Source organism: Oryctolagus cuniculus, chromosome 2, assembly GCF_964237555.1.
Source record: "Oryctolagus cuniculus chromosome 2, mOryCun1.1, whole genome shotgun sequence".
NCBI classification, from domain to species: Eukaryota; Metazoa; Chordata; class Mammalia; order Lagomorpha; family Leporidae; genus Oryctolagus; species Oryctolagus cuniculus.
In genome coordinates, this window is record NC_091433.1 from 78,656,731 (window position 1) to 78,684,478 (window position 27,748).

General features: G+C 40.6%; 1 protein-coding gene across 3 annotated transcripts; it reads left to right on the forward strand.

Moving 5' to 3' along the window:
* Positions 1–6: 6 nt before the first annotated feature.
* On the forward strand, positions 7–27,748 carry ERI1 (exoribonuclease 1). 3 transcript variants are annotated; one of them, XM_002720827.5, is made up of 7 exons: positions 7–274; positions 3,469–3,647; positions 9,020–9,230; positions 14,609–14,692; positions 16,023–16,132; positions 18,492–18,606; positions 26,163–27,748. In XM_002720827.5, exons 1-7 carry the CDS (start codon positions 182–184, stop codon positions 26,403–26,405), a joined length of 1,035 nt encoding a protein of 344 aa, XP_002720873.1. In that variant the 5' UTR covers positions 7–181; the 3' UTR covers positions 26,406–27,748. The 3 variants fall into 3 exon arrangements, with proteins under 3 accessions (XP_002720873.1, XP_051688476.1, XP_051688475.1); XM_051832515.2 differs by lacking the exon at positions 7–274 and adding an exon at positions 1,413–1,713; XM_051832516.2 differs by lacking the exon at positions 3,469–3,647 and having other exon boundaries at positions 33–274.

Genomic DNA, 27,748 nt, shown 5'->3' on the forward strand with positions numbered 1-27,748 from the left:
CGTGGGGACGCCAGACGCTCCCGGAAGTGGGAGGTGGCCGCGGGAGTTTGTGTGGCTGCCGCCGCGGGAACTAGAGCCCCGTAATTTTTCAACAGAGAAAGGCGGGGTGTTTCGGGCTTGGCGGCCTGAGCGTGAGAGACTGTCCGGCTCCGGCCAGCTTTCTTCTGGCGTGAGGGTCGGCATGGAGGACCCACAGAGCGAAGAGCCTGGCGGCGAGGCCGTGACTCCCGCGCGGCCGGAGTACGGGCAGGAGCCGCAGCGTCGGAACCTGGAGGTGAGGAGGAGTCGGCCGCGCCAGCAGCCCCGGACTCCGGTTTCCCTTTCTGAACGGGGGTTCCTCAGAAGCGACACCTGCGTCCCCTGGGGCCCCAGCCCCGGCTCCGGGAGCCTGCGGCAGGGTGGTTGTCATGGAGCCCCCTGGGGCCCGCATTACCCTCCGTGCCAGCGTCCATAGGGCGAGAAGTTCCGAGAACGGGGGTTTTTCCTAAGTTCCGAGTGGGAATTCTACCCTGAGCATTCCATAGATCCGCCGTTCCCGTTGTCCTCCTGTCGGGCCCTTCCCGGGAACTGGTGGGGTCGGGGTTTGAAACGTGGCGCCGCGCGCCCCGGCGCGGTCGTCTTCCCGCACACGCGCAGGCACGCGCACCCCGGGCTACCCGCTTCCTCCCAGCGTCGGCTCAAGGGGGCTGTTGGCGCTTCCATTCAGATCTTGCCCCTTTGCCACGGTCTCACGTAGACATGCCATCCGAGCACCATGGGGTTGGTAAATAAATGTTTTTTGGCCTGGCCCTGGTGGACTACCCTGCTTGCTGTAAGAGAATTGCGAAACGGTCCGCAAACTTGCGTATTGTGATTGTTACTGAGCGGCGCTGCGGGTTGTCAACACTGCTGCTGCTGCCGCCGCCGCCTCTCCGACTGTGCCACTACTACTGGTGTTTGCTACTCTAGCACCAAGAGGCTTCCTGCCTTCGCTCCTTCCATCCTAGGGTGATGTTTTTAATGATGACATGGCTTTGGCCCACCCCTCCTCCCTCGAAGTCCATTGGCCGCCCCCGCAGGATCTAGCTCCTGCCTTTGTTGCTAGGAATGGCATCTCACACAATTCTTCCCTTCGGCTTTCAGTGCCCCTTGGCCTCCTCCTCCTAGTCCCTTAAGGTGGTCGAGGGGTCTTTGCGTGTTGCCTTTGCCCTCTGTGCTTCGCTCTTCCTCCATGCCTTTGTTGTCTTCAAAGAGGCCTTCCATGTCCTTTATTAAAAACAAACAAAAAGAAACACTCTTCCACATCACCTCCCTCTTTAGTCTGAGATTTTGTGAGTAATATGTAAATCAGTTTTCAAAGATTTATAAAGAGAAATGTGTTTGATGATGCCTCATTACATTTGAAAGTCTTGAAGCTTTGAGAGATAGTGACTCAAGGCCTGAGACTGGGACTGTACTGTGTTCCAGATGGGTTTCAGTGACTGTCATATTTGTTAAAAACTCATTAAGGGGAGGGCGTTTGCTTCAGACACTCTATCCCTAGGGTTGGAATCTTGGCTCTGGTTCCTAGTCCAGCTTCCTGCTAATGCCCACCCTGGGAAGCAGGACACGATGGCTCAAGTACTTGTCCCTGCACTGACACGTGAGACTGGGATTGAGTTCCTGGCTCATGGCTTTGGCCTGGCTCAGCTCTGACTATTGTGGACATTAGGGGACTGACCCAGTAAATGGAAGGTATGTTTTCTCTCTCTCTCATTTGCCTTTCAAGTAAATAAAAATTAACAAAAACTGAATATTAAAAAAAATAAAAACTTTTTGTTAGATGCTCTTAGTAAATGATGATACAATTGGATTTTCCATCCTGATTATGATTTTTTTTTTTTGTTGGAGTTCAGATAGTAAATTTCCATCATATCTAATGTCAGTTGTTTCTGTAAACTGATAAAAGCTATTGCATTTTTATATCTTTTAACAATTAGTTCAAATTTCATCAGAGATCTTCTTTTGGAAGAATATTAATCGAGATAAATCTTAAGTTTCTTTCACTGCAAATACAGAGGTTTTGTGTTTCTTTTTAATAACTAATGTATAGTGGGGTTTTTTTGGCAATGAAATAATGGAAGCATTTAAAACATTTTTTTCAAGATGTTCTCCACACAGATAAGTGGTTACTCGGTAGCTTATTGTTAGAACATGTTTCTTCTATCTTTGAAACAACAGATTGTGTTCCTTAAAAATAAATAAATAATATCTTCAAAAGGTCAAGCTGCATTCCCTTTCTCAGTAAGAAAAGGACAGCAATTTTGGAATACCTCTATATTTGTAGCAGAAAATATGCAGCTCATCTTTAAGTTCAGCAGCACTTTAATGTACTTTACCACAAGATAAGCGGCAGACCTCAGGTGTCAAACATTTTCATGGTCAAGTCCTATAAGGTAAAAGATTCTCTTATTTAAGATAATTATAAATCTGTGCAGCTGGATTCATGAAAACTGCAAAATGTCACAGTCTGTGGAGGTGAATATTCCTCTCTGTATTATGGAATCTGTTTCCACTTTTTCTCAATATGTGGCCATCACGTATAGGGCATTTTAACAGATGGACATGGAAATGGGGTAGATGCCACTGTCATAAATTAATTTAGGAAATTGATTTTGTGTTTTTGCAGATTAATAATATATGTGGATTTTGATGAGCATCCTTCTTTGGGAGTGTTAGTATAGACCTGAAATTTGGGAGGAGATACTGATTATAGGGCATCATGGCTGTGCCCAGAGCTTCTCTGAAGGATGAGGGTAGAGTTGGACCCAGGAGCAGAAGCAGATTTTTCTTTTTACGAGTCATGTATACATCATATCAAGAATAGTTAGAAGTGTTACCACGGGCAATTTTTGTAGCTATAATTTTATATAACAATTAACCAGGTGAATCAGAGAATTGATCCAAAAAGTTGCCTAAATGAAGAGAGAAATGTTTTGATGGAAAGACTGTTCCTTAATATTGTCCTAAATTTTAACCTGACTGAACATTCAATGTAAGTTTAGAAATAAAAGATAAATTACTATGATCAAATTCTAATGATAAACAGCCATTTATTTATAGCCATTCTGGGAATGGTATTAAGAGCCTGAAATACATATTTCATTCTTACAGTGATTCCACCCAAATAGCATTACCATTGCCAAATACCATATGAGGCAGTTATCATTTGTTTCATAGACAAGAAACTGAAGATCAGAGGCTAATAAGGAACTATCATGGGATATGCTACTAGAATATGGTCAGCTGGAGCTGTATGCAGAGTTGACTTTGACTCTATCACTAGTCCTCCTTTTAGTTAAGTGCATTTGAGGAACCTGAGACTCAGAATAGAGTGGGGTCATAGTATCTGCGGTGGGCACTGTTTATCATGTAGCATGAATAGGCCTCAGGAGTTAAAATGTCTGTACTATATAAACTATATTGTGCCCCCCCCCCTTTTTCTTGTAGAAAAAGCAACGGTGTAGATTTGATGGCCAAGAAACAAAAGGATCTAAGTTCATTACCTCCAGTGCAAGTGATTTCAGTGACCCAGTTTACAAAGAGATTGCTATCACGAATGGTTGTATTAATAGAATGAGTAAAGAAGAACTCAGAGCTAAACTTTCAGAATTCAAGCTTGAAACAAGGTAATTAAAAGCAACTTTTTAAATTATAAAAGTAGTACATGCTCATCTTAGAAAATTTAGAAAACACTGAGAAGTTAAGTTCATCTGTAATCCTACCATAAAGAGCCATTATTATTACAATTCAAATAACCATTATTTACATTGTTGTATGTTAATCTTTGTGTGCAGCTCTGATTATTTGTCAGGATTTTAGATGGTAAAGTAGGATTGCTATAGTTAAGAATATTTTAATGGTCTACCATTATATATAATGGTATATTATAGAGAGTATAGGGTTATCTAGCTCATTGTAACAAGTGTGTTTGAATAATTATATCTTATTAATGAGATTGAATGTTTTTAAGTTTTCTTTTTTTTTTTTTTTTTTTATTTTATTTTTTTATTTTTTTGACAGGCAGAGTGGACAGTGAGAGAGAGAGACAGAGAGAAAGGTCTTCCTTTGCCGTTGGTTCACCCTCCAATGGCCGCCGCGGCCGGCGCGCTGCGGCCGGCGCACCGCGCTGATCCGATGGCAGGAGCCAGGAGCCAGGTGCTTTTCCTGGTCTCCCATGGGGTGCAGGGCCCAAGCACCTGGGCCATCCTCCACTGCACTCCCTGGCCACAGCAGAGGGCTGGCCTGGAAGAGGGGCAACCGGGACAGAATCCGGCGCCCCGACCGGGACTAGAACCTGGTGTGCCGGCGCCGCTAGGCGGAGGATTAGCCTAGTGAGCCGCGGCGCCGGCCTGTTTTTAAGTTTTCTTTTGACCATTTGTATTTTTTTTATAGAGGGTTTGTTTGAAACCAGATAAGTTAAAAAAAGAATTTTTTTGACCAGGAAATTTGGCCAGGGTGGGGGGATTTGCTTTTAAAAATAATGCAGAGTGACAGTATGATAATAAGCAGATGTTTAACTGTGTTGAATGAAAAAACAATAGAGCTTAGTCAACTGTGTGTATCATTAAAGAAATGTACATATACTTAAATTTTTAATATTTTTTGTGAAAGAAATTTTTTTAACTTAGGCATGTAGCAGAAATGACTTGGAACCCAGAAAAATACATACATAGATTTCTGATAAATAGTGGAACTGCCAGCCAGACTGTGTAGGAAAACCATTATTGTTTCAGAGCATTCTCTAATCTTCATTGTCTTATAAAAGTATTTTTCCTCTTCTAAAGCTTTAAAATAGAGCTTCACTACTTCTCAGAAGAACATATGCATACTTTTTCCCTTCTCGATTGTCTACATCATAACTTTTTTTTTTGTTAATATTTATTTATTTGAAAGTCAGAGTTACACAGAGAGAGAGGTCTTCCATCCGCTGGTTCACTCCCCAATTGGCCTCAATGGCCGGAGCTGCGCTGATCCAAAGCCAGGAGCCAGGAGTTTGTTCCGGATCTCACACGCGGGTACAGGGGCCCAAGCACCCTGGGCCACCTTCTGCTGCTTTCCCAGGCCATAGCAGAGAGCTGGATCTGAAGTGGAGCAGTCAGGACCTGAACTGGCGCCCACATGGGATGCTGGCACTGCAGGCGGTAGCTCTACATGCCACACCACAGTGCCAGCCCCTACATCGTAACTTTTAACAAAAATTTTGACCTCATTTTCCCCTGCCATTTTTTATTATAAAGGTACAATCTGTAGCATACAGAAAATTCTCTGAGCAAAATTTGTGTCCTTCCCAGGTGTGAAGATCAGTTGCTTGCTGGCTTGCATGGGAGCTAGTGATCTAGATGTATGATTGTGTATTTATTGAGCAAGCCTGTGTTGAATTCTAAGCACTACTTTAGGCATTGAAGTTATAAAGGTAAATACAGATGTGTTCCCCACTTTGGAAATCTCACAGTCTTACAGATAATCAATATAGAGTGGCTGGTGCTATATTGGAAGTCTGGCCATGTGCAGCATAAGAAGAGACTGTGTCTCAGGAATATAGGAAAGTTACATTAGAATTGTGCCAAACTGAAAAGTCAAAAGAACCTAGAAACTTTTTTGTTTTTTAAAAAGATTGATTTGATTTTTTTGAAAGGCAGACAGGGTGAGGTGGGGCTGGGGTGGGAATCAGTCTGCCATCTGCTGGTTCACTCCCAGTTAGCTGCAATGGCCAGGGCTGGGCTGGGCAAAGCCAGATGCCTAGAAGTCTATCTGGGTCTCCCATGTGGGTGGCAGGGGCCTAGCATTTGGGCCATCTTCCACTGCTTTCTCAAGTGCATTAAAAGGAAGCTGATCTCAAGCAGAACTGCCAGGACTCGAACTGCTGCCTGGCGTTGTAGGTTTCGGCTTAACCCACTTTGCCACAGTGCTGGCCCCAAGAACTCAAACTTCCAAAATTTCTGTATGTTTTCTGCTTCATGATCTTGCCTTTTTCTCAGCTGTTGTATAACCATAGTTACGAAACATAACATACACCCCATATTCAAGCTATAGCTTAAAACACTTTTTTTTCCAGTAGTATATGATGTACCAGTGTACCTTTGGGCAGTAGGAACATTTGAGGAGAATACTGAAATGATAGTTATAGCTAGGTTGTAAAGGAACTCTATGCTCTCTTGTAAGCAGAAGGGATCCACGAATAATAAAAATAAGTAACAGTAAATTGGCTTTAGTGCTCTATTCTTAAGATTAAGAATGAACTGGAGAGTTGTGATGGAGGAGGCATTTGCCATAGTTCAAGAAGCTAATGGGAGCCATAGCAAATTAAGGAGAACCAAATTCTGAATATTTTTCTGAGTTGAAATTGCCAAAAAATGGTGACTACTCAGTGTGGGAGAAACAATGGAAATCTTAAAGGTGATGGATCTCCATTCTAAGCAACTAGTTACCTGATCATGCTGCCATTGGGTTTCCAGGCAACCCTTTAGTAAATATTGTTTCTCCAAAAGAGAAAAGTAACATGAAGTGATGTAAACATGTCACATGATACAGAGGTCACTTACAATGCTTTAATATGAAAGAGTGTTTTAATGAATTTCTTCTTAGGTTTTGGTAATTTGGAAAGTTTCAAGCAAGTAAACATACAAAGACATTTTGTCTTTTTTTTTTTTTTTTAGATTTATTTTATTTATTTGAAAGAGATACAGAGAGAGGGGTCTTCCATCCGTTGGTTCACTCCCCAGATGCTACGGCCAGAGCTGTGCCGATCTGAAGCCAGAAGCCAGGAGCTTCTTCCGGGTCTCCCACATGGGTGCAAGGGCCCAGGCACTCGGGCCATCTTCTGCTGCTATCCCAGGCCATAGCAGAGAGCTGGATCGGAAGAGGAGCAGCCAGGACTAGAACCCATGCCTATATGGGATGCTGGCACTTCAGGCCAGGGCTTTAACCCGCTGTACCACAGTGCCAGCCTGGACATTTTATCTTAAAACAACTAACTGCTTGATTATTAGTGTTTTCATGAGTAGGTTTCTTTTTCAGTGCTTCAGTGGTAGTTTAGAAAGGAAAACAAAAGGCTAAGAAATGTTTGTCTCTAACTGGCAATGTGGCCCAAATGCTTTAGTTGATACTACACATTTATTACTATTCTGATACTTTTATTTTTACTGCCATTTTGTATTTGCAGACTTCAGCCAAGTAATACTGAAGAAATAAGCACTGGTTTTGACTTAATTTTTTGAAGAAATACTTTTCTGTTTGAGAATGTGATTGCTATTTCCAATCATTGTTGCCCATGTAGGAGGACCTTTCCCTCTCCTACACCATTTGTGGAATTTGTTTTATTTTTATTAAAAAGTATTTATTTGAGAGAGCAAGACAGATCTCATTTCTGATTCCCATCCCCAAATACTTGTGACAGCCAGGAATAGGCTGAGGATGAAGCCAGGAGCTGGGAACTTGATCCAAGTCTCCCACGTGCTTGGTACGAGCCCAGTCACTTAAACCATTACTGCTGCCTGCAAGGACCTGCATTAACAGAAAGCTGGAGTGGGGGCCAGAGCTAGACCTCCAATGAGGTGTTCCTATCTGGAACATGAATGTTTTATCCCTTTTTTTTTTTTTTTTTTTTTTTTTTTGAACAGGCAGAGTTAGACAGTGAGAGAGAGACAGAGACAGAGAGAAAGGTCTTCCTTTTTCCGTTGGTTCACCTCCCAAGTGGCCGCTTTGGCCTGCGTGCTGCGCCGATCCAAAGCCAGGAGCCAGGTGCTTCCTCCTGGTCTCCCATGCAGGTGCAGGGCCCAAGCACTTGGGCCATCCTGCACTGCCTTCCCGGGCCACAGCAGAGAGCTGGCCTGGAAGAGGGGCAACCGGGACTAGAACCCGGGGTGCCGACGCCGCAGGCAGAGGATTAGCCTAGTGAGCCGTGGTGCCGGCCTATCCCAATGTTTTAATCAGTAGACCAAACACTTGTTCTGTGGAACTTATGTTTTAAAAAGCTATCTGCAATATCGTACATCATATTCTCCCCATAATAAATTAAGAAACCTATTTTCAGTTTAAGAACCTACTGAGTATGGTAGTGTTCCTCTGTATGAAGTTTATACCAGGATATTATAAATTAGTTTTCCTGGTTAAGTAGCTTATAGACATCTAACCTTATATACCAGGCTCATAATACTTTCATATTTGTGCAGGGTGTTTTTTTTGGTTGTCCAACCTACAAAAGCCAAAAGAAACAATAGGTACCACAGGGCGTTCAATTTACCTTCATTTTCACATTTTGAGATTTGTGTTTGGCCAGTAGAATATATATCATCAATATTGGTTTTAGTTTTAATATCATCTTAATGTATAAGGTAATATGGCTATGTTGGTGATACGTATTGACAAGGCTTATGGTTTCAAATGCTATTATATATTGGAGAAAATTCTGTATGCTTCTAAACTAAGGTATTTTGAAGGAAAATGTTGATGTATTAAACTTTTCTTTTTAATTTGACATCATACACACACATATACACAAATGTAGAGCTCCATCTACTGGTTTGCTCCTCAGATGCCTGCAATGTCCAGGGCTGGGCCAGAGTTAAAGCTGGGACCCAGAACCAATTCAGGTCTCCAGTGTGAATGACACAGACCCAATTACTCGAACCATCACTTGCTGCCTCCCAGAGTACACATTAGCAGGAAGCTGGAATCAGGGGCTGAAGCTAGGAATTGAACCCAGGAATCAGGGGCTGAAGCTAGGAATTGAACCCAGGAATCAGGGCTGAAGCTAGGAATTGAACTCCAATATGGGATGTGCGCTTTTTAACTGCAGTGCCAAGAACTGCCCCCATGTGTCTTTGTTTTAATGAGTTCTTTGCTAACTTAGCCGTGAGTGTTACTTTCCTGACATTTATCTTGAATAGCATTTGCTAAATTATGCTGTGACTGTCAGTATTCAGCCCAGTACCAGCAGGTAAGAAATTTGATTATTGACTGTAAAATTTACATAAGTAAATTTTATTCTTTTACTTAGAGGAGTAAAGGATGTACTGAAGAAGAGACTGAAAAACTATTACAAGAAGCAGAAGCTAATGCTGAAAGAGAGCAATTGTGCTGACAGTTACTATGACTACATCTGTATTATTGACTTTGAAGCCACTTGTGAAGAGGGTAACCCACCTGAGTTCATACATGAAATAATTGAATTTCCTGTTGTTTTACTGAATACTCATACCTTAGAAATAGTAAGTGAAATGCTGTATTTTAATTTTACTTATAGCATCAATTATTCTGGTGTTCACAAGTAACGTGGAGATCTCATTTGATGTTTTAACTAGATTTAGATTTCTGAAGTGGACTTTTTGCTCTTGTGAACTTTATATTGATTTGATTAAAAGAAAAGCTATAATAAAGCAATTTGCATAGATACCTTTCCCAAAAGTAAAAATTATGTTTTCTTCTGCCTACTTCATACATCTGGGTAAACATCAGAGTCTTCTGTAGAGTAGAAGAAAAACAGAACAAATTAATGCCTGGCCCTAGACCCAGAGATTCTTATTCAGCTGTTCCATGATAGGGCCCCTGACATTAGCATTTCTTTTAACCTCTCAGTTAGTATGTAGTCAGAGTGGAGAACCACTGCCTGTGGTTTTAATGAGAACACTGATCTGTATTTAAGAATGATAATTTACAAAAGTCACCTTTCAGTATAGAACTGGCCATCTTTCTGGTGGAAAGTTTACAGGGGAAACAACTCCTGTAACATTGAGTTCTAAACCATATACTATGTTGTTTGTCCATTATTCTGGAAATCATAGTGGGAGTTCCCCAAAATACTTATGTTTCATTAAAAATTTTGGGTGATGTGTTACTAACATTTTATCTTACAGAAGTCACTTCTGTAGTATCCCCAGTTGCCACCAACACACTGGGAGTAGTTATAAAAAGGCCTGGAGCATTAAAATGGGTAGGTTATAGCATAACCTTAGGCTGTTAGCATAGCCTTTTAGTTATATTGCTGTTCATCTTATTATATTTTCTCATCCAAAGCAGATGAAGGGTCATAAATTAGAAAGAGAAATGACAGCTATGGAAGCAATATTGCATAACTCAATAGATTTCACATCTTCTGTCTTACTGAATGACATTGTTCTACAAATTCTCCCTCATTTAGACATTATTGTTATTTCTGTTATTTTTCCTATAAATAGAAACGTTTTTCATACTATGTAAGTTCACTTCATCCCACGGCACAGCCTTCTACCCCGTTTCTTTGTTCTTAATTATGGCAAAGTTCTTCAGCAAGTAAGTTATATAAATACTTCTCTGTTTCCTTTCTTCCCATTATCTTAAACCCATACCACTGTGGGTTTACATTCCGTTAAGTTTAAGCTATGTATTCAATCCTGTCATTCCACTAAAAATCAGTTATTAACATAATCTTTGGCTTTTGCCTAAACCCTGGTAGAATTAACTACTTTTTGTCTTAAAATACTTTCTTCAAGTCACTGCTAATACACCTTGTTCTTTGTGACATTTCTCCAGCCTGTCTGAATTTCCCCTTTGTAGTTTCCTTTGTTGTCTCCTCTTCTTCCCAACTTAATAGCAGATGCCCCTCAGCAGACTCCTAGCTCCTCTTCTCTGTATACATCCCCTCCCTGGATGATATTAGCTAGTTTGCTAGCTTTTAGAAACTGTCTTTGTGCTGTTGACTTCCAAATATACCTGGGCATCTCCAACCTGCACCTGTGTCCCAAATCCAGATTGCTTACTAGACATTTCTACTTGGACACCTAAACAGACACCCTAACATGTCCCTAATCGAATATACCCACAACCCATTCTGGCATCAGCCTTCTCCATCTTCAGGGATGGCAGCTCTATATTTCTGATCTGATTGTTCGCTTCAGAAACCTTGGGCTCATCCTTGACTTCTGTTTCTCTCGCATTGCAATTCCAGACCACCAGTGATTCTAGTTTGGCTCTGCCTTCAAAATACATCCAGAACCCACCTGCTTAATGGAACTGCTGTGAATCCCGACTGAGCCCCAGTCATTTCTTGTCTATTGACTGCGTTCCCCATCTAACCAATTTCTGATTGTACCTTTGTTTCTTTTAGCCAAAATAATCCTTTAAAAATTCAGCAGATCACTTCAGTCTTCTGAAAACTCTGTACTAGCTTCCCCGTTTAACTCAGAGTAAAAGCCATATTCTGTATATGATCTGGCTTCTTACCTCTAATTGCTTTCTCTCCTATTACTCCTTTCCTCGTTCTGTCCATTGAAGCATGCTAGCCTGCTTGCTGTTTCTCAAAAATACCAGGCATGCTCTAGTCCATCACTTCTCGGAACTTTAGTTCTCTTTCCCTAGAAATTTTTCTGGCTAATTCCTATTCTCCTTCTCCCCCTGTCCTACTTTCTTTCCTCCCTCCCTATCTTTCCCTCCTTTCTTTTCTTCCTTCCTTTCTCTTTCCTTCCCTTCCTGTCCTTCCTTAAATTTAACCTCTGAGTAAAGCCTAGTTGATGATCCTATTTGTAGCTTGTGCATACCCTCTTACCTGCTTTGCTTTTCCTTTACTTTTTTTTTTTTATTTTTTATTTTTTATTTTTATTTTTGACAGGCAGAGTGGACAGTGAGAGAGAGAGACAGAGAGAAAGGTCTTCCTTTGCCGTTGGTTCACCCTCCAATGGCCGCCGCGGCCAGCGCGATGTGGCCGGCGCACCGCGCTGATCCGATGGCAGGAGCCAGGAGCCAGGTGCTTTTCCTGGTCTCCCATGGGGTGCAGGGCCCAAGCACCTGGGCCATCCTCCACTGCACTCCCTGGCCACAGCAGAGAGCTGGCCTGGAAGAGGGGCAACCGGGACAGAATCCGGCACCCCAACCGGGACTAGAACCCGGTGTGCCGGCGCCGCTAGGCGGAGGATTAGCCTAGTGAGCCGCGGCGCCGGCCTTCCTTTACTTTTAATACCCTCATCACCTTTTAACTGTGTGATTTTAAGTAATAAGTAAATTTTTTTTTTTTTTTGACAGAGTGGACAGTGAGAGAGAGAGACAGAGAGAAAGGTCTTCCTTTGCCGTTGGTTCACCCTCCAATGGCCGCCGCGGCTGGTGCGCTACGGCCGGCGCACCGCGCTGATCCGGTGGCAGGAGCCAGGAGCCAGGTGCTTTTCCTGGTCTCCCATGGGGTGCAGGGCCCAAGCACCTGGGCCATCCTCCACTGCACTCCCTGGCCACAGCAGAGAGCTGGCCTGGAAGAGGGGCAACCGGGACAGAATCCGGCGCCCCAACCGGGACTAGAACCTGGTGTGCCGGCGCCGCAAGGCGGAGGATTAGCCTAGTGAGCCGCGGCGCCGGCCAGTAATAAGTAAATATTTGTTCAGTGAATGCGTAGTTCTTAGAACATTTTTATTCTGTTAAAAGTGACTAAAATTTTATTAATGATATTTAGTATTATCTGATTATCTGAGAGTAAGTGCAATATATTTATGGAGTATTTTATGTTTAAAATTAGAAAATACTTAAAAGAATATACACTTTATAATAGCTAAGTAGGATTCTTAAGTGATTTGGTAGGTAAAGATCATCTAACCTTTGAAGTTCAGGTGTTCTTTGCTATTGTTTTCTTTTTTATGATTCTTAGCAATCAGTTATAGTTCATTTGCTTGATAGTATGTGAAAAGCATGTATTCTTGTGGTATATAAACATTTACGTTCTTTTTAGTGTTTGCCACAAGAAATATTCTTTGTCTTTTTCTCTGTATCTATCTAGGATTAACAATTGCTACCTTTAAATCTTTAGACTTTAAAATTGTTCTTACTTTTTTTTTTTTTTTTTTTTTTGACAGGCAGAGTGGATAGTGAGAGAGAGACAGAGAGAAAGGTCTTCCTTTTGCCGTTGGTTCACCCTCCAGTGGCCGCCATGGCTGGCGCACTGCGGCCGGCGCACCGCGCTGATCTGATGGCAGGAGCCAGGTGCTTCTCCTGGTCTCCCATGGGGTGCAGGACCCAAGCACTTGGGCCATCCTCCACTGCCTTCCTGGGCCACAGCAGAGAGCTGGCCTGGAAGAGGGGCAACCAGGACAGAATCCGGTGCCCCGACCGGGACTAGAACCCGGTGTGCCGGCGCCGCTAGGTGGAGGATTAGCCTATTGAGCCGCGGTGCTGGCAAAATTGTTCTTACTTTTTAAAAAGTGACTGTTGAGGTTTAGGAAGTCGATATTAGGCTGACTTCCTAAAGAAGACACTTAGATAGGAGAGCCTAGTGATGATGACACTGGCCTTATTTAAGTCACAGTGTACAACAAGAGCAGTGGGAAAGCTTGGAGAAGTTAAAAATTGCTACAGAAATGGAATATTCTCAGCCTTTAAGCTATCATATATCATAAAGTTTTGACTGTTAAATTTTGACTGTCCAAGAGTAAATGAATAAAGACTATCCAAGAGTAAAGTGCAGCAACTGGAGCTAATTTATTGCAACTGAAGACTGGCATTTCTTGAAAAGAATTTATTTATTATTTCTACTCTTTGTATCTTGAAGTAGAGGTTTTATTAATAGGCTATGTGGTTTTATAATACACAAAAGATCAACATTTTTCTCTCCAGAAAAATGTTTACTTAAATTTTGGTATGAAGCCTAAAAAATTTTAAACTGAATGTAATTTTTTAAAATTTAAAAGTCAGAGTGTTTTGCGTGTAGGAGAATTATCCTTACAAACTCTGGAAGGCTCTGTGCTGTACCCATCAATTTTTTTTTCCCCAAAGAAATCTTTTATTTAAGAATACGAACTTCATGCATTTCATAAATACAACTTTAGGAACATAGTGATTCTTCCTGCTGTACTTGCCCTCCCACTGATACTCTCACCACTCATCCTCCTCTCTCCTATTTCCAGTCTTATTTTTTACTAAGATCTATTTTCAAATAACTATTCACAGAAGATTAACTCTATACCAAGTAAAGAGTTCAACAAATTGTATGGAAAAAAAACTGTTCCTCAACAGTCGAGACAAGGGCAGTTCAAAGTCATTGCATCTCGAAGTTAATTTCACTTTTTTTTTTTTTTTTTGAGAAACTTAATTAACTTTAAAGAAGAACCCAAGAATGATACTTCTTTTGTAAGCACTTAGACATAGCTAAAACTTATGAGACATAAGAATATCCTCCACTTAATACACTAAAACAAAGTAAATCTTTGAGAACAAGTTTTGCTATTAACTCTCATACAACTCTTTGAGATCAGAGGTCCTGCATGGGAAGTTAGTATATTGACTGTTGTTGCTAATTTAACAATTAGCACTCTTAAGTATGATCTCAGTGATCTCCCAAGGCTCTAGACATGAGCTGCCTAGGCTATGGAAGCCTTCTGAATCCACAAACTCCTTCAGTATTTAGAAAGGCCATAAACAAAGTAGAAGTTCTCTCCTCCCTTCAGAGAAAAGTACACCCTTTGATGACCACTTTCCACTGGGGTCTCACCCAGAGGTCCTTCATGTAGGACCCTTTTGCCTCAGGAGCACCTATAAATTTACAACCTGGCATGACTGAATTTGTCATATATTGTGTGTCATGTATCTTAAGTCATACAAAACACTTTAACCTTCTCTCATTCCCATTCCCTTGTAGGAAGATACGTTTCAGCAGTATGTGAGACCAGAGGCTAACACACAGCTTTCTGATTTCTGCATCAATCTTACTGGAATTACTCAGGTTATGATTTTATATTCTTTATTTTTTTCTAGAATTTGAAAGATGTTTTGATATTAAATGTTTTAAATAGATAACTTTTAAAGCTTCCTATTGTTGTGGACATTTAATCTGTTATTTTCCTGGTCTGGTAAAGATCTTTCACATATGTTAAGAAAGTATGTAAAAGCAATTGTTACACCTGGTAACATCTTTCTCAACCTTTCCTTTTAAGGAATTGTAATAATGAATCTATTAAAGGTTTCATTTGTAGAATAAACAGGGAAGTAAGTGTTGTGAACTTTGGAGATATTTTAGAATGTATCTGTTTACAACCTGACTCTATATTTAGCTTAATTTTTTCTTTAGATCTCTGGTAGTTTGTTGTATTTTGTTATAGTAGGTCCTTTTATTTGGTTACTTCATGCATTCATTCATTCCACACATATTTGACTGCCTATTCTAATATATGGCAAGGTTCTACAGAATAAGAAACAGTCAAATGAGTCTATCCTCAGCTCATTTACAACTTACAAGTCATGATGACCGACAGTAAGTTGATGGGTTACAGTATGGTTCAGAAGACTGACACGTGAGTGTTGTGTTATATTATGAGCAACTGTAAAAAGGTCTTGCATTTATGATGGAGAGAATGGAGGGCTGTCCTGCAGAAAGCTTCCTCAAGTTGGAAACTTTGGCCAAGTCACAATAGATTAGTAGGCAGAAAAGAATGGGTATTGCAGTTGTGAAACAGCAGAACTATAAGCAGTTAAAGATAATTGTGTGTGTGTGTGTGTGTGTGTGTGTGCGCTAGTAAGAAAATGGTTGGAGTAGGCAGAGGGAAGCCAGATCGTGAAGGATCTTGTGTATCTCTGTCCTGAAAGCCTTGGAGAATGTGTGAAGTCTTGAAGTGTGAGAGTGATGTGATGGATCACATTTACATTTTAGGAAGATAGTCTGGCAGCAGTGTGTGTGTGGAAAGGTGTGAGACTTGAGATGGGGAAATCCTTAGGGAGCTCTGGCTTTCAGTGAGAGGAGATTCCCCTTTCCCCCAACCCTGAGAATCAGTAAGCTCCTAGACTGATGCCTGTGAGAAGAGAACTACTGAGAATAACCTTAAGCCTTGATTTTGGGAGGACTATACTTGTATACTTCAATTGCAAGCAGTTCTTAATACTTCACTTTAATATTTAATTGTCATAAAAATGAAGTGTGGGTAACTCTAAGCCAATGGAAATGAGGAATTTAAGACATTATAGATAAGCCTTGCTCATACTCCAGCTTATGTTTTGGTATTTTGTGGGACACCATGTAGCTACTCTGATTTTTATGTATGTTACTTTTATATCCTCAGGATCAGGTAGACAAAGCTGATACTTTTCCTCAGGTCCTAAGGAAAGTAATTGACTGGATGAAATTGAAGGAATTAGGAACGAAGTATAAATACTGCATATTAACAGATGGGTAAGTATTTATGAAAATTATTTGTTTTAAATCTTTGTAATATTAAAAATGTCCTTATTCATTTTATAATATCCACAAAAGCTGTTTATTAAGGGCCTAGAGTTACCCCATAGGAAATAATATTTTCCTTTTGCATTCTTATTCCTCCTTAGATTTTAAATCTTAGGTTGAAAGAGAAGAGAGAAAACAATGATAGTCTAATCCAGGACTAGCAAAAGATAAATATTAATATATAAAACTAAACTGATATGCACTTAAAATATCATAACACTTGCTCAGAACAGTCTTCAGCTTGGCATTTAGGATTCTCTCATCTCATCCCACCCTACCTGCTAAGCCTAATCCACCTACCATTGTTCCATTCTACTCTAGTCAGCTGACCCATGATGCACATGGTTTATCCTTTCTCTTTGTACTTGCTTACTTCATGCTTTCTTTACCAAGAGGCACACTTCCTTGACATCATTATTCAAGGACCACCTGTGTTTTACCACACTGCTCACATTGATCTTTTTTTTTCCCTTAAAGTCTTGTAACCTCCATGGTATGTATTATTTATGTTACATTTGACAATATATTCTCATCTAAGCATTATGTTTAGAAGACATTTTTGCAAGGAAATTAAAAATTCTTTTAGAATAAGGACTTTTATTACCTGATAATCTTCCATACTTAATGTAGTGTTAAGCTCAAAGTATATGCTCCAGAAACATTTCTTAAATGTAAGGCTAAATGGGAAGATCACAGAGATTAAAACAAGAATTAAAGGCATCATGCCAGGGCAACTCCTGTACTATAAAGTCATTCAGATTGAAGAAGAAAGTCCTAAACTTGGGTTTCAGGCTCTGGGCAGATTGTAACCTAAAGCTAAGATGTCACCAACATAGAGGACTTAGAAATCCTTACAGTCAGAGAAGAGCATTGAATTTAATCTCATCATGATTGGGTTTGAAAATGGAAATTTGAAAAGATATTGATGGGCCTTTTTAGAAATCTGTCATTGATTTTAAATGTGAACAAGCAACATTCTTGCTCAAGTACGTAAATGTTTCTGTCATAGTGTAGTATATGTGGTTCTGTGAAAACCTGGCATTTTGGGACAGAACATTCAAAACCCATGCGGTTTTATAACAAGGCACTAACAAGAACTGATTGATTCCTTCAGAACAAATTCAGACAATCCATGCAAGCAGCTCAGGGGAGGTGAAGGTTGCCTCAGAAGATATTAGAAATGTGCAGAAGCAATAGGATCCTGGGGACAGACACTTGTTTCTAATTTTCTTCAAATACACTTGGAAGTAACAAATACTTTTGTTAGCGGCAGCTAAGTGGAGGGTTTTCTATTTCCTGCTGAAAGTTATAATTTCTCCTGCTATTATTCTGGTTCCCCTTGCCTAAGAAGAGCCACATATGAATCAGTACAGTTTCTACAGTACACAGTGTTATCCTTCCTAACTATGGTAAGTTAATGGGTCTTGTAGAAATGAGTGCTGTAGGGCTGGCGCCGCGGCTCAATAGGCTAATCCTGCTCCTGCGGCGCCAGCACACCGGGTTCTAGTCCCGGTCGGGGCACCGGATTCTGTCCCTGTTACCCCTCTTCCAGGCCAGCTCTTTGCTGTAGCCCGGGAGTGCAGTGGAGGATGGCCCAAGTGCTTGGCCCTGCACCCCAGGGGAGACCAGGATAAGCACCTGGCTCCTGCCATCAGATCAGCGCGGTGCGCCAGCCGTAGCGCGCTGGCCGCGGCAGCCATTGGAGGGTAAACCAATGCCAAAAGGAAGATCTTTCTCTCTGTCTCTCTCTCTCACTGTCCACTCTGCCTGTCAAAAAATTAAAAAAAAAAAAAAAAAAAGAAAGAAAAGAAAAAGAAATGAGTGCTGTAGAAGAATAAGTTTATTTTAACTACTTGGTACCAGCTGCTTTTGTCTCAAATTTAGGTCTTACTTAGTTTTGTTTCTTACTGTACTTCAAACCACCCTCAAAGAATTTACCAATATGATAAGCCTGCTACTGAATGTAATTTGGAGTTATTTTAGAATTATAGAAAAATATTTATTAAGATAGAAGTCTACTCAGATAATCAGAACCATAAAAGCAAACTGAAACTAAGAATTCATTTATGAAAACAAATTTGATATGTCTAACTTTCATGGTTTTTTCTTTTTAAAGTTTATTTTTGAATTAGTGTTGTCAGAAGTGAGATTAATTTTCTGAACTCAGTGTTATGTATGGATATGAGAAGAGCTGACGTATGCCTGTGTGTCAAGAAAAAAAACAAAATGGAATGACTTAAAACCTTCATTTGTAATAATGGTATAGCATTTACTTTATCCATTTTTCCCCCTGTTTTTGATGTGTAAGTTCATGGGATATGAGTAAGTTCTTGAACATTCAGTGCCAACTCAGCAGGCTGAAATACCCTCCTTTTGCGAAAAAGTGGATCAATATTCGGAAATCATACGGCAACTTCTACAAGGTAAAATTTCTATGTTTACAGATTATACTGCTCTTAATGATAAATTTGTTTTATTTTACAGGTACATTTAAGTTTTGATTTTCTAGGTGTTTTTCATAGGAAAAGGCTATTGGACTAGTTGTTACTTTTCAGATTCTAGATTAGTTTATGTTCAGTTAGATAAGCCTTTTTTTCTTATTTGACCTGTGAACTTTTTTTTTTTTTAAAGATTTTATTTTATTTATTTGAGGGGCAGAGTTACAGAGAGAGAGAGAGGGAGAGACAGAGAGAAAGGTCTTCCACCTGCTGGTTCACTCCCCAGATGGCTGCAACGGCCAGAGCTGAGCTGAGCTGAGCTGATCCAGAGCCAGGAGCTTCTTCCGGGTCACCCATATGGGTACAGGGGCCTAAGCACTTGGGCCACCTTCTACTGCTTTCCCAGGCCATAGCAGAGAGCTGGATCAGAAGTGGAGCAATTGGGACTTGAATAGGCACTCATATGGCATTCTGGCACCGCAGGTGGAGGCTTAGCCCATTACGCCACAGCACTGGCCCCAACTTGTTAACTTTTTTTAAGGATAGATTACCTGTATATACTCTTCTATTTTATTTTATTTTATTTTTAGATTTATTTATTTATTTATTGAAAGTTACAGAGAGGGAGAGGCAGAGAGAGAGGGAGGTCTTCCATCTGTTTGTTCACTCCCCAAGTGACCACAACGGCCAGGGCTGAGCCAACCTGAAGCCAGGAGCTTCAGGGTCTACCATGTGAATGGCAGGGGTGTAAGTACTTGGGCATCTTCTGCTTCTTTTCCCACACCATTAGCTGGGAGCTGGATCGGAAGTGGAGCAGCCAGGACTTGAACCGGTGCCCATATGGAATGCCGGAGTTGCAGGTAGTGGCTTTTTCTGCTATGCCACAACGCCAGTCTGCTGTATATACTTCTAGAAACAGATGAACTATATCCATGTAGTTAAAACAACTGGAAGTTTATTAAATGTGTGGATTGCTGTGGAACAAATGTTTCCACTGATTTTTAATTTAATTTTTTAATCAAAGTTAGTACCTTTGTGCAATCTAAATTTTAAGAGTACATCATGTACAACAAATGAGTCTTCTCTCACAGCCCTTAATGGAACTTACTCCTATTCTCTTATGACAAACACTTTGAAATATTTTTTAAACTGTGTGTTCTAGTATTTACCTTTATGTTTCTAAATTGTGTTTTTATACTATTTCTTTAATTTTCCATTTGAAATATCTATTGAATTTCTGTAGTGAGAGATGAAGTTTTAGCTCTATTGTTCCATCTTTCTTGCATGTCTTTCTCTTTCCTTGTTAGTCCTCATTGTTGAGCATTGTATTCACAGCTTTCCCCTAGATTTAAGAATTGCTTTGGGGCCAGCGCTGTGGCATAGCAGACAAAGCTGCCGATTGCAGTGCCAGCATCCCATATGGTTGCTGGTTCAATTTCTGGCTGTTCCACTTGCAGTCTGCCTTCCTGCTAATACACCTGGGAAAGCAGCAGAAGGTGGCCCAGGTTCTTAGGCCTCTGTACCCACATGGGAAACTAAGAGAAAGCTCTTGGCTCCTGGCTTTGGCCTGGCCTGGCTCTGACTGTTGTGCCATTTGGGGAGTGAACCAGCATATGGAAGACCTTTCTTTTTGTCTTCTCTCTTTCTCTGTAACTCTTGCCTTTCAAATAAATAAAATAAATCCGTCAAAAAAAAAAAAAAAAAAAAAAGGAAAGAAAATCAGAGTCTCAAGATACAGCACAGATGGCCTGACTTTTTTTTTTTTTTTTTTTTTTTTTTTTAAGATTGATGGATTTATTTGAAAGAGTTAAACAGAGAGAGAGGAGAAGCAGGTCTTTCATCCACTGGTTCACTCCCCAGTTGGCAACAATGGCTGGAGCTGCACCGATCTGGAGCCGGGAGCCAGGAGCCTCTTCCAGGTCTCCCATGCGGGTGCAGGAACCCAAGAACCTGGGTCATCCTCCACTGCTTTCCCAGTCCACAGCAGAGAGCTGGATCAGAAGTGGAGCAGCTGGGACTCAAACCAGCACCCACATGGGATGGCTGCACTGCAGGGGGAAGTTCCACCTGCTATACCACAGTGCCAGCCCCAACAATGACTCTTAAAAAAAATTTTCTTTAGTTTTCTTCTTTTTTTTTTTGTTAATTTATTTATTTGAAAGGCAAAGAGAGAGCTCTCATCTTCTAGTTCACTTCCCAAATACACTAGCTAGGATGAGGCAGGGCTAGGCAGAAGCCAGGAGCTAGGAATTCCATCCAGATGGCAGAAACCCAAGTACTTGGTACCACCAACTGCTTCCTCCCAGATGCACTAGTAGCAAGGTGTATTGGAAGTGTGGAATAGCTAGGGCTGGAACCAGACACTCTGATATGGGATGCGGGCATAGTGAGAGGTGACTTAACCTGCTGTACCACTGTGCCCACCCCAAGTTGACTTCTTTAAGTGCTTACTTATCTCATTACTCTACATTTAAACTGAAAATTACTTCTCAGTACTCAACACACTCAGGTAGTCTGTTGGTTTTTCCTTTTTTCCCCCTAGATAATGTGTTCCTGGAGTCTTTAATTGTGTTCTAATCGGAGCTATTTGTTTACTTCTGTGTCATGTGCTAGATCCTGTGTCATCTTCTTAACCCCTTTATAATTTTATTTTAGTGAAGTATATCCCTAAGGTAGTTTCATAAAAAAAGACTTTTCCTTAAAAAAAATTTTAAGCATTTTTTTAAACTGAGAAATATACATGCAGAAAAGTAGGGTGTAACAGATTGATTCAAAGTGAATTCCCCTGTAAATTACCAACCACTTAAATGCCTTTCCTTTTTTTTAATGCTAACCATATTCATAATTTCATGGTAGTCATATTCCTGTTTCTACTTATAGATTTAATATTTATTTATTTATATATCCTCTTGTGGTTTAGTTGTGTCTGTGTCTGAACATGATACAATTAGCATTACATTGGCTATGTTGTCTATATTGTTTTCCTCAGCATTGTGCCTGAGATCCATTCCTGTTATGTTATGTTACTGCAGTTCATTGACCTAATTGCCCTGAAGAATTCTGCTGTGTGAATCTGTTACTTTGTTGATCTGTTCTACTCTGGCCATTTGGGTTGCTTTTAGTTTTGAGCTTTTATAAACAGTGTTGCTATAAACATTCTTGTACAAGTCCTCTGGTGCCTTCTTGCAGTGGTTTCTCTAGGGTGTAAGCTATGCCATAAGCCAGGTCGTAGGATGTGTAAATGCAAAGATAGTTTTCCCAAGAGGTTATATCATGTTGCACTCTAATCAGCAGTGTATGCGTTTCTCAGTTGTGCCATATCTTTGCCAGTATCTGATATTGCCAAGTATTTTCTGTGTTAGTAAAGCTGGTGGATGTGGGATGTCATCTCATTGAGATTCTAACCTACATTTGCCTTATGATTTATGAGTTTGAATGCAGCAGTTTTGTATGTTTATGAACCACCTGGGTTTCTTTTTTCTGTGAAGTCTTTTTTTTTTTTTTTTAAGATTTATTTATTTATTTGAAAGTCGGAGTTACACAGAAAGAGGAGAGGCAGAGGCAGAGAGGGAAAGGTCTTCCATCTGCTGGTTCACTCCCCAATTGACTGCAACAGCTGGCGCTGCGCTGATCCGAAGCCAGGAGCCAGAGCTTCTTACGGGTCTCCCACGTGGGTGCGGGAGCCCAAGGACTTGGGCCATCTTCTACTACTTTCTTAGGCCATAGCAGAGAGCTGAATCAGAAGTGGAGCAGCTGGGAGTCGAACTGGCGCCCATATGAATTGCCAGCTCTGCAGGCCGTGGCTTTATCCACTACTACGCCACAGGGCCAGCCCCAAAGTCTCTTTTTAAATCTTCTTTCCATTTAAAAAAAAAAAAAAAAAGGTAGTCTGTTCTTTTGTTATTTTGGATACCAGTTCTTTGTTTATGTTTGATAATTCCCTCCCTCATTTTTGTGACTCATTTTACTTTCACTGATTTTGTGATCTTTTTAAGAAAAGCATTTGTTATGGAAAATTCAGATATATACAGAAATAGATAGTATAATGAGCCCACGTGACTGAACAGTTATACACTGTGACTTAAGTTATATACTTGTTGTCTGTGTTCCCCACCTACTTTTCTTTTTCCTTCAGAATACAGACATTTTGTCATGTGATTTGTAAATATGTCTTAGTATCTATTTCCCAAAGATAAGGATTTTTATTTTAGAAACAAACAAAATAATGTTTTTATTTGAGAGGTAGAGAAAGCATACACGAGAGCACACATACTCCCTTCCATCTGGTTCACTCACCAAATGACCACAATTGTTGGGGCTGGGCCTGAAGCCAGGAATTAAGAGATCAGTCCATGTGGATGACAGGAACCCAGTTAACTTTAACCATCACTGCTGCCTACCAAGGTCAGCATTAGCAGGAAGTCAGAGTCAGGAGCTAGAACTCCGAGTGTTGAACCCAGGTACTCTGATGTGAAATGTTGGCATCTTAATTGCTAGGCTCAATGTCGGCTTATTTTTAGAATAATTTGTTTTTATCTAAAAACAGAAACACCACATCATTATCAAGTCTAAAACAGTAAACAATTCCTTAATGTAATCATAAATACCATAAATATTTTTTTTAATCTTTCATGTGTTAAATCAGGATTAAAATAAGGTTCACCCATTTGCAGTTGATTGCTAGTGTCTTATGTAAGTTGCTTATCCATCTCACTTTCAACTCCTAGGTTTTTTCTTGTTTTTAATTTGAAAAAACTACTAATTGTGTTCTGCCTCTGTTCTTTGTGTTTCAAGTAAATTTCTACTCAAGTTTATGAATTTGCTTACTGTTAAGTTCTTTTGTTGCTACAACTCCTAGATGGTAATGCAGTCTTATATTAGGGCATTCTTTCTTCAACCTACAATTTAGAAAGAATGGGTAAAATTTATTAATAGTTAATACAAACTTAAAATAATTCTCATTTGCATAAAAATACCCACATTTTGCAAAGTAGAAATAATAAGGCAGTGAGATTTCCAGTATCTGATATTGCCAAATATTTTCTGTGTTAGTAAAGCTGGTGGATGTGGGATGTCATCTCATTGAGATTCTAACCTACATTTGCCTTATGATCTATGAGAATGACATACAGTATTGGTAGGTTGTTTCTAGGAATTTGTACAACTGTATTGGAAAAGTTATTTTCAGAAGCACATTTTATAAGTGATATTTAGTGGAAGGCACGGAGTATATTGCAGTGCTGTCACCTAAGGTAGTTATTGATCTTTATCGTGGCGCTTTTACTTCATTTACTTTTGTGGTTCTAATAACTGCATGAGTAAACAGTGCGGGTGTTAGTCCCATTTTATGGTGAAGAAACTGAGGCTCTTTAGGGTACATAGGTGACACAGCTGTACGGAATGTGAAACTCAATGTCGCTCCCCCTCTTCGTGGAGGAGCGACACTAAACCCTGCCTAGGTTTCCTATCCGAGTCACGGCACCATTATGTCGCTCCCCGTCTTCATGGAGGAACGACACAGGACCCTGCGCTGTTCTTTTGTCTGCTCGGCCCTCCCCGGGTTTGCTGCTGGTTCTTCCCGGGTTGGCTACCGACCCTTCCACCTCGGAAGGGCAGTTCCCCCTAGCCACTTTCCCCACTTCCGCGGGGGAGCAGCACACCGCCGGCCAGCTCTCTCGGGGGCTGCACAGGTGTTCCCCTTAGATGTTCCTCTTAGATGTTCCCCTTAGATGTTCCTGGTGCATGTTGTCTCTCTCCTCCTTTATAGTCCTCTTCCACCAATCCCAACTCTGCTACCCACACGTGGAGTATGCTGCTCTCCTCCAATCAGGAGCAGGTCCTGCTGTTTATTGGTTGAACTGGAGGCAGCTGTGTAGAAGCTGTTACTCCCTTCTCAGCGCCATATTGTGGGAGAGCAGATGCATAGAATAAGTCTTAATTCCAGTAACTTAGTCTAGTCCGAGTTGCTCCCAGTTGCTCCCCACAACTCAACAGATCTCCAGAGCGATAGACAGAGACTAACCGTGGTCTCCAAAGTGTAGGAGCATTTTGGAATTTGGGGAGTGTGTGAGATTTTGGTATTTATCAAAATTGAGCAAGTTTTTAAATAGGCATCCCCTTTCATTCTCAACCTTCATTATTTTTAATCAACTAAAAAGGCTTTATTCCTTGTATCCAAGGAGTGAAATAGAATAATACATTATAGAAAAATGCCGAGCAAGGGCTGGTGCTGTGGCAGTGAGTTAAAGCCCCAGCCTGCAGCACCGCCATTCCAAGTGGGCACTGGTTTGAGTCCCGACTGCTCCACTTTCGATCCAGCTCCCTGCTAATGTGCCTAGAAAAGCAGCGGAGGATGGCCCAGGTCCTTGGGCTCCTGCACTCACGTGGGAGACCTGGAAGAAGCGCCTGGCTCCTCCTGACTTTGGATTATATCAGCTCATCTCTGGCCATTGCAGCCATTTGGGGAGTGAACCAGTGGATAGAAGACCTCTCTCTCTATTGCTACCTCTCTCTGTAACTCTTTGAAATAAAAACAAAAAACAAAAAAACAAAACAAAAAAAAGTGCCATGCAAAATAATTAGTTTAGGTTTGAAAAAGTTATATCTTAGTGTGGTTGTTTAGTGCAGGGGTTAGGACACTACTTGGAATGCCCACATCCCATGTTGAAATGCCTGGGTTTGAATCTTGGCTCAGCTTCTGCTTCTAACTTCCTTTTAGTGCACCGCCTAAGAGGCTCAAGTAGTTGGATCCCTGCCACCTACATGAAAGATCCAGGTTGACTTCCTGACTCCTGGCTTCAGCCTGGTCCACTCCAGACCAGTGCTGGAATTTGGAGAGAACCAGAGATGGAAGATCTCTCATTGTCTTGCTGTCTGTATACCTTTTTTTTTTTTTTTTTTTTAAATTTATTGTATTTATTTCAGTGACAGAGAAAAAGGCTTTCCATCCAATGGTTCACTCCTCAAATGGCCACAACACCCAGGGCTGGGTGAGGCTGAAGCCAGGAGCCAAGAACTCCATCCAAGTCTTCTACTTGGGTGGCAGGGGACTAGGTACTTGGGCCATCTTTGATTGCTTTCCAGGCACATTAACAGGGAGATGGCTTGGATACAGAGTAGCCAGGACTTAAACTGGCTTCAGTGTGGGCTGTCAGCATCACAAGTAGCAGCTTTACCTGCTGCGCCCAGGACTGGCCTCTGTCTCACTGCCTTTCAGAAAAAAAATAACAATAACAAAAAGGGTAGATCTTCAACTTTGAAGGCCAGAACAGTGTATTCCTTTAAATAAATGATTTGTTAAATCATAAAATTGCAAAGACTTTAGATGTCTGAGGGTTGTGTCTGTATTTTCAGCTAAAAACTCTGAGATTTTTTTAAAACTGAAAATTTGAGTTATTTACCTCATTTGACCAGGAGTATTACCTTCTACCTTATTTATCTATTACTGTTCATTTTCAATTTCTTATTTTTCCAACTTAACTATGGCTTATATTGCAGTTTAAAACCCTAAAGAATTATTTACTAAACTATTTATTTTCCAGGTCCCTAGAAGCCAAACGAAACTGACAATAATGCTTGAAAAACTAGGAATGGATTATGATGGGAGGCCTCACAGTGGTCTTGACGACTCTAAGAACATCGCCCGAATAGCTGTTCGAATGCTTCAGGATGGATGTGAACTCCGAATCAATGAGAAAATGCATGCAGGACAGCTAATGACTGTGTCCTCTTCCTTACCTATAGAGGGCGCTCCGGCTCCACAAATGCCACATTTTAGGAAGTAGCCGCATTTCTGACTGTGGCGCATTCTAATCTGAGCTGCTACCAAAGTAGCAGATGATTACTCCTTGAATCAGTCCTACAGTGCAAACTTTAAGCACCTTAAACATTTAAAATCTTGTTACAGTTATAGATGGCTATAGTTGTATATGTGAACAAATTTCGTGAGAGGGCATATTGAACTGTCACCAGCACTTTTAATATGAGCAGTGATTGTTACACAGTAACAGTTTCTGCTTTGAACTGAATTTTACAATTTAAGATGTCCAAGATGTGTTCCTTTTGGTTTTAAAATGCAAAATTTTATTGGCTCATACCTTGAATGTCATATTATTGATGTCAAAATACAGAATATATTTCTACATTAGCATCATTAAATAATTTCTTAAGATGCATAAAAGATTGGAAGATAGACCTTATCTGATCTTTGGATTTTGAGAATATCATGGTCCTTTTTTGAATTTTATATGAGAAATTCAACTACAGTTGTCCCACAGTATCCATGAGATTGGTTCCAAGACCTTTCATGGATACTAAAATCTGAGGATGTTCAGGTCCTTATAGAAATGGCATAATATTTGCATATGAGTATAACCTATACAATCTTCCTTATACTTTAAGTCATCTCTAGATCACTTATAATATCTAAAACAATGAAATGCTGTGTATGCTTAGGCAATAATGGCAAGAAAAAAATTCTGCACAGGCACAACCATGATAGGCACACAGACCAGAGGAACTAGATGTGAGGCAAACAATGCTTGAATGAGCGCTGGAATGAGACTAGGGATCTGAGAGAGAGTTGGAGGCCACAGTGGGTGTTGTTACTTTATTTGGGTGGATTTGGCTTGGTGCTGAATGTATAGCAAATTCAGGTTTTGCTTTTGGATTTTTTTCCTCCTGAATATTTTTAATATGCAGATGGTTAAATCTGGGTGTGAAGCCTATGGATACAGAGAGCCAACTGTATATGTGGTGAATTTCTTCCAGTACTTGATGTGCATATCTGCCTGTGTTTCTTTTCAACTCATGATTGGAAGACTTGTGATAGATTAGAGGATTTTGTTAGAGACTTAGTTGGCGATGAGATAAATACACAGTCAAAAGGCTGTTTAAAGGACTGTCGTAAATTCCGTAGCTCACGTTTGGTAATACGTAAATAAACCAGTAGGTTTTTTTTTTTTAATTATTTGATTGCTTGGTTCCCCTTTTCCTTATGACGTATCTGCCCAAATTTCTAAATGAAAGTATACTGTGCTTTTAATAAAATTAAGGGGCACCACTTAATTTTAAATTTGTATTCAGTATTACAGGTGAGGTCAATAAAATCAAATAATGCTTTCTATCA

What these genes read in the sequence shown, in the direction of transcription:
- ERI1 (XM_002720827.5), top strand. Translation starts at nt 182, where the DNA reads ATGGAGGACCCACAGAGCGAAGAGCCTGGCGGCGAGGCCGTGACTCCC. An exon ending in TACTGCATATTAACAGATGG is followed by an intron (nt 16,133 to 18,491) that starts GTAAGTATTTAT and finishes TTGATGTGTAAG; the next exon opens with TTCATGGGATATGAGTAAGT. An exon ending in CATACGGCAACTTCTACAAG is followed by an intron (nt 18,607 to 26,162) that starts GTAAAATTTCTA and finishes TTTATTTTCCAG; the next exon opens with GTCCCTAGAAGCCAAACGAA.